This window comes from Bombus vosnesenskii, unplaced genomic scaffold, assembly GCF_011952255.1.
Source record: "Bombus vosnesenskii isolate JDL3184/JDL3185 unplaced genomic scaffold, Bvos_JDL3184-5_v1.1 scf7180000013263, whole genome shotgun sequence".
In the NCBI taxonomy this organism is placed as follows: Eukaryota; Metazoa; Arthropoda; class Insecta; order Hymenoptera; family Apidae; genus Bombus; species Bombus vosnesenskii.
In genome coordinates this window covers 6,777,724-6,790,091 of record NW_022882923.1, presented here as the reverse complement: position 1 = coordinate 6,790,091, position 12,368 = coordinate 6,777,724, and the positions used below count along the sequence as shown (strand labels likewise).

General features: G+C 31.7%; 2 protein-coding genes across 2 annotated transcripts; both read left to right on the top strand.

The window, feature by feature from the left end:
- Positions 1 to 412: 412 nt before the first annotated feature.
- On the top strand, positions 413 to 4,382 carry LOC117232960 (RNA polymerase II degradation factor 1-like; the record flags this gene model as incomplete). The annotated part of the gene is given in 5 exon segments (XM_033492777.1): positions 413 to 551; positions 1,236 to 1,481; positions 1,729 to 1,999; positions 2,444 to 2,791; positions 3,238 to 4,382. Coding segments are annotated over 5 exon segments (1,665 nt in total), but the record flags the coding sequence as incomplete, so codon positions are not given.
- A 4,326-nt stretch (positions 4,383 to 8,708) lies between these two features.
- LOC117233216 (cell division protein ZipA-like) lies at positions 8,709 to 12,122 on the top strand. The gene is made up of 3 exons (XM_033493324.1): positions 8,709 to 8,806; positions 10,526 to 10,613; positions 11,349 to 12,122. The coding sequence occupies exons 1-3, from the start codon at positions 8,795 to 8,797 to the stop codon at positions 11,765 to 11,767; spliced, it is 519 nt and encodes a 172-aa protein (XP_033349215.1). The 5' UTR covers positions 8,709 to 8,794; the 3' UTR covers positions 11,768 to 12,122.
- The last annotated feature ends 246 nt before the right edge of the window (positions 12,123 to 12,368 follow it).

Here is a 12,368-nt window from a genome sequence, read left to right as displayed (position 1 = left end):
AATAATTACACTCGGTACAAATCATTATCAATAAGGAAATTTATTTATTTCTTCCAATGAATATATCTATTAATAATAATGTTATAATTAACTGATGTATACCGGTGAAAGAATGAAAAACTCAATATTGCGTTGGTATGTCGTTTGAACTTTGTTTAGAATACCTTAAACACTGTAATTAGAAAGTATACGGCTCTTGAATCATTGTGTAATACAACCCTCTTTTGGATAGCAGGAAACGCTTAATAAACGCTTAATTAATGGGTTGCTACTCAATACGTTCAATTAGCACTTCCTGATATTTAGAAGTATTTTCATATTACAATAAAATAAAATTAAAAATAGATGAAATTCAATAAAGAAATAAATGCTGACCATACAAAGACGAAATAATTAACTTGTATTTATAACCTTTTTGTAGGTTCTTTTGTTACTAACAGTTCCAGCGTGCTTGGCACAATTCTCGATACAAGGACCCAGTGACGGGAATCGAGTCGCCCAGGGTTTACGAATAGAGGAAGGGAAAGGAATCCAATACACAGATCAAAACGGTAGAAAGCAGATAAGATATCGATACCTACTACTACCACGAGAATAAAAATCTTTCTGCATAATTCATTGCTCTATTTTTCCGGCTGATACAAATTTACGATCAGATTTGCCCAACATCGTTTGTTAAAGCCTTGTCGAAGTACTTTAACATTTGTATTACAGTTTGGACATATTTCGCAAATTAAACTCTATAGTGTTTCAAATAAGCTGTTTTTTAATTAATATGCTCTTCTAATTTTTAATGAAACGAACATCTTTACATATTTGAATTAAAAGCGTACGTACATATATTGATTCAATTTTATAATTATTATTACTATAAATCTTTCTGGAAAATTCAAGAATAGTTTGGCAATATATCTGCAAAAATAATCTGCGAAAGTAATTGTCTTACTTTTTATCTTTCTTTGTTTGGAATTATTCGTATAAAAATGTACTGAAATAATTTCGTAAAATAATATCTCATTGAATTTTAAAATATTAACTAAAGAATCACTTTATAAGAATACAAATTTTCAAGTTGATAATGAAGACATACACAAGTATTAAGTACTTTTCTAATAATATTCGTGCAACAATATTACATGTATGAAGCAAGTAATGATATCTCTAACTTAATTTATTTAAATTGTAACATATAATTTACCATGTTTAACCTTTTTATTTTACAGAATCAAACGAAGGTGGCTTTAGTATTACAGGCGCAACAGACGGTAACGCTCAAATACAAGGTGCTAGCGATGGTCATTCTAATTTTCAAATTCATGGTGCCAGTCGCGGCCCAGCGGAAAGTTATAATGTACAAGGACCTAGTGCAGGGTCATACAACATCCAAGGATCAACGGATGGACATAGTCAGTCAATTATTCAAGGCTCCTACGATGGTAATTCAGGGTCTGCGAAATCTCTTCAGTATAATGATCCCAGTGGTAAGTGAATCCATAGCGTTTTACCTCCATATTTATACTTGATAATTACTCTATTCATTTTCACTGTCACAATAATTAAAACATAAACGTAAAATATCAATTTTATGAAAGTAGTCTTTTATAATGTATTGAAAATCTGTGGAATGCTTTTTCCCGGAATAAGTTAATTTCAATCTAACACACGGAAGCAACTATGCGTAATGTCTTCTGAATAAGTCAAAAATTAAATTCCTTTTCTGCTTGAAAGGACTAAGAGTGAACTGGAGATCATTTGATCGACAACCACAGCCAAGAGCGCAGCAGACAGCACAATACTCGGAAGCTGCAATTGCAAGTGCACCAAGAACGCCACATCGGCAAAGGGCTCATGCACCAAGGCAACCGCAACCACCACCACAACCCGAACCATTTGCTTTACAACAATCGAGGCCTTTGGATAATGCACCTACGCAAATCAAGCAACTTCTCCAATTGCAAGCACAACTTCCATACGTTAATATCATTCCTGAACCATATAGGTAATGTTTATATTACATGATAAGATAATACTTTTTAATTTCTCCAACTTCATTTTTGTATTTAGTTGTTTTAGAAGATCTAGAACTAGTACTGTGAATATTAAACACTGTTATATAAAGTATTATCAGTTGCTAGATGACGTAATAAGGATAGCTATCTTACATGTAATGTAATTATGTAATAGTATGTTAATATGATATAATAGTGTCTCAATGTAATACAATGATATAATATTACTTATCTCAATCCAGTTTGATGATATAATAGAACCTTAACAATATCTTAGTAGAATGATTTCTAGTATTATTTGTTGACGTATTGAATTTGGTATAACCAAAACATTTTATTTAATTTTTTTTAAACACGAAATAAATAAGAAGATGAAATAAACAAAGGAAAGTTGTGATCTATATACATATAATACATTGTAAATTTTTTTGTAGATATGAAAATTTGTTAGCATCACAAGGTAATCAACGACCTGAGTATCAACCTGAATATCAACCTGAGTATCAACCTCGGTATCAACCCGAAGCCCAAGAGGAACCGGCCCCTTCACCACGACGACCAGCTTATCGTGGAAAACCACGTGGTCCGCCTAGACAGAGGCGACAGGCGCCACAATACAGACCGGAAGCTCCTGCTGCACAGCAACAGCAACACCGCAGACTTCCGCAACCACCGGCTGAACCTCAAATTAAATATAATCCCAATCTTCCGCCTCAGCTTCAACAACTATTAAAATACCAGGCCGAAACTCCGTATATCAACTTAATTCCTGAACAATACAGGTAAATTGAATATTTAACTAGTAAAATTATCCATGTTACTTAATACTAGGATTCATTGATTACCCTTGTATATCATTGTATTGTATATAGGATAATTATGCAAAGAAATGTCAGTTAGCCTAGTAATACCATATTATCCTACATTTAACTGGACTAGTTGACTAATGTGAAGTTCTAACCGGTACCTATAGTGACCCTTTTCAATGGCGAATAAATTCAATTGATTACCTCTCGTTCAAAATTTCAGTTAATAATTACAAATTAAATTATGTTGAATTTTTATATACTTTCTTATTCTAAATTTTTTCGTATACTTGCCACTATACATCCAGCTCTTGATATTGCATTGCTATAATTACTCTTGAATAATAACTCTGAATTTAATCACCCTTAAATTAAACCAGTAATAAAAGAATTAATAGTTTTACGAAAGAATTAACTTTTAGATTTAATCCTGAGCCAGCCGCCCAAATGCAGGTAGAGCAGGTTCGTAACTACTACCAAGATCTTTTAAGACAGCAACCAACATCTCCTACCGTACACACAGTACCGCCAGTGGTCGCGCCTGCCCCACAACGAATACGAGGTCCACCACAAGATCCGCAATCAGGTTCGGCATATTCTAGACCAAGAAGACAAGCTCCACATCAACGACAGCTACGACCGCAACAACTACCAGCTGAACCAGTACCACAATATTCCACCAATGTTCCTGGTCAAATTCAGAGTTTATTGAAATACCAAGCACAAATTCCTTATAACATTATCGCTAATCAAATCGATTATCGTCTTGACAAGCCATACGTGCCTCAACCAATTAAACCTACTGGCGCTCCAGAAGTTCAATATCAACCTCCAAATCAATATCAAAGTCAAAGTCAATATCAAGGACAGAGTCAATATCAAGAACAAAATCAATATCAAAGTCAAAATCAGTATCAAAATCAAAACCAATATCAAAGCCAGATTCAATCACCAGACGCGTACCAAGGTCAATCAAGTGGATATAGCCAAGTCTATGCATCGCAGTCACAGTATACTCAGGCTCAATTTGGAGCACAAGAACCTGAGCATGGAGTTCGTCCTGTTACCGAAAGACAATATTGAAGATAATCGTTGGTTCAATTAAGTTGTATCTTCTATATTTGCTTTTGATTCGATATTCCGTTTTATTTTTAATTGGTCGTTTCAATTATTTGGATCGATGTCTTTACGTTTCGCACGTTGGAAAAGATTGTCGCCGATGGATTCTAGATTTTCGGTGCGATTACAAAGATAGAGTTAAGGTACTTGATATCAATTTATTTGTTATTCCGTTGAAGTTTCATTATTAATTTCGAATTTACGTTGAAAGAATGAAAACGTTTATTCTGTTGATTTAAATGTTAGTTGTTTGATAACAGTTATTATAAAAATTGGAATTGTTGGAATTGATATTTTCGATTGACTCAGAATTGAATTTTAAATTGAATTGCAATTGAACTTTAAATTAAACGTTTTTAATTCTTTGGTTGTATAAGAAATGTGTATTTTGCCGCGACAATATTTTTATCAATGTCAGATTCGTTTCACGTGGTATGCAATTACAGAGAAATCAACGCTGTCGCTGCGATTGCATTTTATTTTATATACTTAAGTTACTCGTGAACTGAAATACTCAGATAATATTATATTCTACATGTTAAGAAGTAATTCGTTTTTGTTTCAGAAAAGTTTTCTTCTATACTCATTGAAAATAGCATATCTTTAATTATTTTTAATAATTAAAAAGTTACAGTATTTATACTAACATTTTCTGTCAAATTTTGTTTAATTAGACATTTATAACAATAGCAGCGATGAATACATATTTACTCGTCGAAGGAAGGAGCTTTTTGCTTGCTTTTACAGTTTGCTATACTCGAAGTAATATTTATTTCAACATACGATATTGTTTTCTATTTTGTTACTTATGTCATTAGTTGCTTGTTTATGCAAATTTATATTTTTATGACCACATCTGAGTAAACGAAACATAAATACAGTTCTGTTCCATCTTTCAAATAATATTTTAATGAATATTGTATATTTTTTAAATATTTGTATATTTTTTCGCATAATATTCTCTGCATTTTTGGATTTTTAAATTCTCGTAAATGTATAAATATCCGCAGTTAGTAATTGTGATCGGTGATATGTATTTTTAACATATTGTATTGAAATTTTAGATGTATCTAAATTTCACCTATAGAAATCGAACACTGCATCACAAAATATTCGACGTTTCTCTTTCGTTTAACGATGTCAGAACACTCAATAGTAATTTGTAACAACCATGAAATGGAATGAAAGAAAAGTATTGCTATAACGGAAGTCATTTGGTGCTCCATCAATTTTTACATACGGAAATATAAGCGGAATATACACAGTTCCCTGTTATATGCAATTTCCGGTGAAAGAAAAAATGAAAGTAGAGCGCCATATTGTGAATTCCTTTAAGAACCTATTGCATTGCGATTTAACGCATAAATACGTGGTCTTCGATTAACGACAATTATTGTGATTAAATTCAACGATCATTATTCAATAAGCTTGTCTGTTTTTATAGTTTTTATATTTCAGCGTTTTCTAATAAAACATTTTTCACTCAAACGTATTTCAATTAATTGTTTCAATCGATGTGACTGGCCAATCATTTAGATTATAATTGTACGCGAATGAAACGAATGAAATGAATTTCGTGGTCAAGTTTACAAACATGAATCCTTGTAAGTTTAATTATACTATAAGACATAAGTACATATAATTAAAATCATGGACAGATAGTTATTCAATCGTCTATCATAATATTATACTTACGAATGTATAATATAACGCATTTTAAAGATTACTTTAAATAATGATGATCAAGTTTACCACAGGAATTATATTTCGATGCGCTAAATCGCACGAGGTTTCATATATCCGGTTTCGCATATGATCCACTTTCACTCGAAGATTTTCCTTCGAACGTGTAATCTAGTTAACCCAATCATCCTCGCGATTTAATCAAGTTAATTTTTTTGACCTCCAATTTTTAAGAATGAAACAGACACAAAGTAGCAGATTTATTATTCACGAGTATATATATAATGATGTTTAATTATTAGCGAATAAAATTGGAGCGTTTTGCATAGTGTTAGATTAGACAAGAAGTAGAACGGTGAATGTAGAACATTAAGGTCAATTGTTTCCGCGAGCAAGTTGTTCAGTCATCGATTAAATCCTGGCTTTTTTTATCGAATATAAAGTGTCTCCGTAGAAACGGTTCACTTTATGCGAGATATTAATACGGTCGACTTAGGAATACGGAAGTGACCGATGCATATGCTTCCTGCAATCGGTAGCTTTACCGTTACGTGACTAGAAATACGTCTTTTACCTACCACGTACATGTTTTATTCATTTGTGACTTATATTTACGTCGATGTTAACTTTTGGTTTATTGGAAATAGATTTTATTCGATTTCGTCTTAATCCTATGTTTAATAAGATAGCCTATACTAAGATATAGAATTATGTGTTATTGTTAAAATAAGAGAAAAATAGGAAAGAATAGGTATAAATTAGAAGTTGGTAAAGCACTTAAACAATAATAAATTAAACTCAAACAGAAAACAAAAATAGAGGCAAAAAGTGCATAAAAATTTGTACGTAGTGTTTTATTAAATTAAAAGTAGATACACAATCATATATTCACAATCTTTACATTAATATAAATTATATGTGACACTTATGTAGATGAAAAAATTCAGTTTTTACATATCATAATTAATATCTCTTTAATAGCTCTATTTTCATCAAAGGGTACCCATGGACAATTTTTGAATGTCTATTTTTGAGCTTCCTTACTATTAATGTTGTAAGTAGGAACTGAACACTAAAAGTCTTGTATTATTCCATAAATTGTGTACTCTGTTTTAAGTTAGCAATTTAATTCTTATTCCAGTCGATTTGATTTCTTGACTTTTCTGCCAAATCAAGTCCCCTTTATTATTTTTTCTTTTTACAGTTCGGTTAATCACCGTCAAGTAAATTCCAAAGTACAGTAAAGTCAATCACGTTCGAAGAGAAAAGCCGATCAAACGACTTTTACGTAACTTTAAATTAACCTCTGATATACTACGCACTCAAGAAAAGCAGTTCTGGTTTCCTAGCGGTGTAACGAAGGTTTTCCAGGAAAAGTTCATTTAAGGGAGCTGACATTTTGATAATGTAACCTAAATTGAAACCTTGTATGTGGTTGAGGAATATATATCTATATAGTGGCAGACAAAAGAAAGTTTAAAAAGCAAATAGTGCGATAAAACAACGTTATTCTACACTTGGAAGGGAATGCTGATCGACAAAATTTAATATTGACGATATTGACACATCAAATTTAAACTTAACGATACTCATAAATACAAGTAACTTTCTTTAGCTTGCCATAGAATCTAGTTTAATTCGAGTAATCTAATTTGTTGCTGTTTAATAATCTTACTTTTTCTATAATGTTATAATTAGAACACGGTATTTATAGATCTCATTTATTAAAGACTAGCTGTTCATATTAATATCCACGTACTATCCATAAAAGTACCCATGGCATGTTCAAGTAGCACTACAAAATGTGAAAACAACAGCCACACAATTTGTGTTACGGGCGAAATGCTAATAATAATAATTAACTATATATGACTTTTACATTTTAATAGCAGCAACTTTCTCGTGACTCTAGATTTTTATGAACGAACGACTGATAGATATTACTTTGGACACAACACGATTACGGACACTATTTCCCAGCATAATGGCGCGCGAAATAATAATTAATACTAAAATTGTTGAAAGCACTACAAAAAAAGCTTTATTAACATCACACTTTTCTTAAGAAGATCGTATAATAATTTTATACATATGTATTCAAAAAAAAATTTTTTATAGTTGATACAACACTAATAAGAAAAAGCAGAATTCTTGAGAAATAGATACTTTGTACATTGAATCAATATGATTGGAAAAAGTGAGCATCTAATTTCCTCTTTGAGAATACGTAATTGTCGCCGGAAAAACTTTTCGTAACGCATTTTAATAATAGTTGGCAGGTATATATTAGAAAAGAGAGATACTAGTTCCTCATCATAAATCACATAGTAAAGTAAACTACATCGTATAATACTAATTAATACTGATTTTAATTACTACTAACAATTCAGCCATTCAAAAGTCACATTGGTCAGTTGCATAATTTAAAAAGTAGAGAAAAATGAAGACACGGCAAATACTGCTTTTCCAAACGTACCTCGCAATTTACTAGTATTTATATCACCTCCTGATTATAAATAAATTTTTGGAAATAAATCATTAATTTTTGAAAAATTGAATATTGATCGTGTACGTAAGTAACGATATTGCAAAAACGTATAAGAAATGAAATTGTTCACTTTGTCTTCTGAGAAATTTAATTAATAACATTTTGTGGCAAATAAACATTGCAGAAGAAAACAAATAAATTATACACAATCTTCGATTCTTTTACTTTTAATAAAATTTTCAATGACCTTTGACACAGTATCTGTGACACAGTAATAAGTAATTATCCCTCTGCCATCACACTTCAATAACTTGAATGAAATACCTAGTGATCCTTGACCAAGTGGAAAATAATCGATTTAAATGGACAATAACCCATCATTAAGCGAGGCATAATTTCAAATGGAATCGTCACAGTTCCAGGTTTTCTGGTACAACTAGTCGAATTACTTCCTGGGTAACGGCGACAGAAATACTGCATACCGTTCATATGAGCCGCGTTTGTTACGTGACGAACGGGCGGGAGACCTGTACGATGGAGAAAAAAATTTCAGTCGAAACCAACCAACCGTGAAAGTTAGTGGTTGGCCGGACCATTTACCCTGGAAACGGTCGCCCATATAGAAGTGCGTCGCGTTGCGGCCGCCAGTTTCGTTCAGCTCCTATCCCGAATTCGCCTACACCTTCGACATGAAGTTCCTTGTGAGTACAAATTGATCTTTTGTATCTTTTCCTTTCTAATTTAAGATATTCTTCTCTATGTTTAGTAAAATTTTATGCTTTCTTAGTAAATACACTTTCTTACATATATTTTTTTGTATTGATAAAGATAAATTGGAAGCTTAAAGATAAATTTAATGAATTTTAATTGTTTTGTTATGTTTTGTCTGAAAAATTAAACAAATGTTTGCTTTGCTTGGCGAATTTTTTTCCTTACGTTGATTTATTTCTTTCTAAGTGATAATGAATTAGTAAAAATAAATAAATTATGCTTTGTTGTTATTATCACGTATATACTATCTGTAAACATTTAAGCAATACTTTTCTATGTTTAGCAAATCCATTTTTTTTTATATATCCTTCTTACTGTAGTTAGTAAAGATAAATTAAGATTGTTTGAAAAACGTTAATTATGTTTTGCTGCCGTTCTTATAAGTATGCTTTGTGTGGATATTTTAGTCTTACTTCAGTTTAGATAAAGGATGAATAACGTGAAAATTATTTTATACAGTGCGTGTTTCTCCTATTTTTCAATTTCATGTAAAGATACATTTTCTCTCAATGAAGTGGAAGATTAAGAAGATTGATTTATCTATTCCTGTGACAGCTTAGAAATTTATTACTCATTGTATACACAGTGGAAGTTAATTCGTAATTAATTTTAGTAAATTCGTATAGAGTAGATCTTAATTATAAATCTCAGATAATCAATTATAAGTTTGTTGTTTTCTCACATTCTCGTCAGTCAACGAGGAATTGATAAATATCATTTTTATTCATGACAATTTAATTTATTATGTGAATGAGATTAAACCTAGATTTTCAAGTTGAATAAGTTTAAAATAACTAACTAATGATAATATTGACAGAGAATTGATAAATATCGTTCACCTAAAACTATTGCATATTGCACCTATTGAAATGTATAACAGTTAAAAAGAAGTTGCTTATCTTCTACTTAATTATTTAGTCAATTAAATTATCACAATAAGGAAAGACTAAAACATCATTGGTATATAAATTCATACCCGATTATATAGCAGTTCTCGTTGAAAGTTACTTGACCTACATTATCTTCCACAAAAATCTATTATCACAAGCGAGAAATCGCACCACTACATCGTTCGAAAGGTGTGTATCAGGCATTTACTGCTTTCAGCCTTTTCCTTCGTGAAAAGTTACTTTACTCGTATTGTTTAAATTATGTAAATGTCTACAAGTGTGCAATGGTGTGTATCGCGAGAGACTGGCAAATTGCATTAGCCAGCTTTCTCGGTCGTAAACTCAATTTTTTCTTTTATCTTTATCCGCAATTTTCACATATGCACGCATTTTTATGACATTTAGGAGAAATGATTTATCCTCGTATAATTTTCTATTTTACTGTCAACACGTTCATCTCTCCGTTACAAGATGCGAAGTGAGTCGTGTTAGAGAGTAAACTTTTGTTGTTCCATAGATACGTTCAATGTTTATCTTCCGCAGTAAAGCTGTTAAATTATTCATTTTACGCTAATTATAAGTAGTTTCGAAAGTAATGATAATAAATAGTATAAAGCGACGAACAAATCTTCGTTTAATTATAAGAGATATTTAACTGATTTCGATATATTTTTTTCCAAAATTGCGAGTGAGGCCATTTAGTTAAGGTAGTTCTATGATTCATTCAAGATGGATATTAACAATTGTTAAAAATTGTAGGTTTTAATATTGGCCGTGGTGCCTATTTATGCTACTGGTGATGTGTTTGGTGACCTTTTGGGACAAGAATTTCAATACGCTACAATTGGTAAATTATATACTTTGTTCTTTCAACGATAAATTCACGAATTATATCATATTTCTGATTACATTTTTGCATCTTCTTAATAAGATTGTAACAATAGTTGTGTGTAAATATTCATAGTATTTTAGTAAAATTTCATTGCTTTTAAAACATGTTAATTACAACAAACCTGTACCTTAATAGTCTGATCTTTCAGCTCTCGTTCCCTCAGTACCTATATTGATCTATATCGTTGTAGGAATTTTACTTTCACTCTCAATTCACCTTTACCCAAATCCTTCGTTGACTGTACACTCTTATGTCATACCTTAACCTCAAGTATTTAGCTACTCCTTGCATTTCTAACATTCGAGTATCAGTTACTTGTTAGAAATATTCACATCAAGTTTCTATTCCAACATTATATTATGTCAGTTTGATGTTTTATTATTCGAGCATTATATTATATTATATTAAATCATAAACGTTTGTGCAAACTCATTATTCCCATAGACATAACGAAGGAAATGAAGCAGAGATTCGTTTCGTCCACTAAATATTATAACGGATATTATAGTTTGAAAATTTTACAAGATTTCGCACATTGTATGCATTGTCTTCATTTTTAGCTTTTAACTTACGAGATAAATTCTTCGTTTAACAATGACTGCAGCCATCTCTTTTGTATTTCGTCCTCTTCTCGTACAATTTCTCCAATCCACCACCGTAATTCTAACTTCTCAAATTGAAAATTTTCAGACCACGTTCGCGACAGAAGGCAAGCTGGTCACTTACGTACAGTGAACCAAGCACCAGCTCAGATCCAGCAACTTTTACACGCACAGCAATTTCGTCCACCCGTAGTGCCAGTTCCGGCGCAACCAATTCCAAAACTGGGACCAGCTCAGCCTAGCCAACCTCAGCAGCTATCGCAGGCCCAGGTCTCGCAATACCGGCCGCAAGTGCAATTTGCTTCTGGCGTTCAGCAACCGGACTATAGATCAATTCCATTGGGCGGCGGCCAGAAACCAATTCTTCCACAGCAACCGCAGTATCGCCCTCTTCCTCAGCAAAATTTTAACGCCGCGCCGCAGTACTCGTCCAAATTACCACCACACATTCAACAATTGTTGCAATTCCAAAACAATCTGAGTAACTCAATCCCTCGAAGAGCGTAATCAAACTTGGAAGGTGGTTGCAAGATTGCTGTATAGAACTTTTGCTTGGTCATGAAAAGTGATATTTTTGGTTTTCATTTGAAAGTCGTTCTTTTGCATGATAACTGATTTTTGTATATTTTTTCTTGTTAAAAGGTTTGAAGGTAAAAATTTGAATGTTCAGTAGAAAATAAAAGAAAGCGAAGTAGAGTGTTTAGCAGATTTGGTTAATTATTTTTTGACAGGATTCATGAAATTATTGGTAAATTGAGTATAGGATTTCTTAAGATTTTTGAATGTTGGTTTTGAATGCTAAATATTACAGATGTTAAGATATTTTAGGTTGTTATATTGGTATTTGTAAGATAAAGTAGTACAGAATTGAATGGTAATTCAATGGAAAATAAAGAAGAAATACCGTAAGATAGAAATACGATTAAAGTTAAACATATATGGTCTATTTTACATATCTCCTTTCAATTTGATCCTTATCACCAATAGGTATCGTAATGTTTCTTTTTCTGATATAGAACAGAACTTGATTTAAATTTTTGTCTAATTAAAAATACAGTTAAATACTTAGATACACTGATAATACCAAGAAATACAAACCACTTCTTTA

Coding starts and splice junctions, on each gene's coding strand:
- LOC117233216 (XM_033493324.1), top strand. Junction 10,614..11,348: donor ATTTCAATACGCTACAATTG/GTAAATTATATA, acceptor GAAAATTTTCAG/ACCACGTTCGCGACAGAAGG.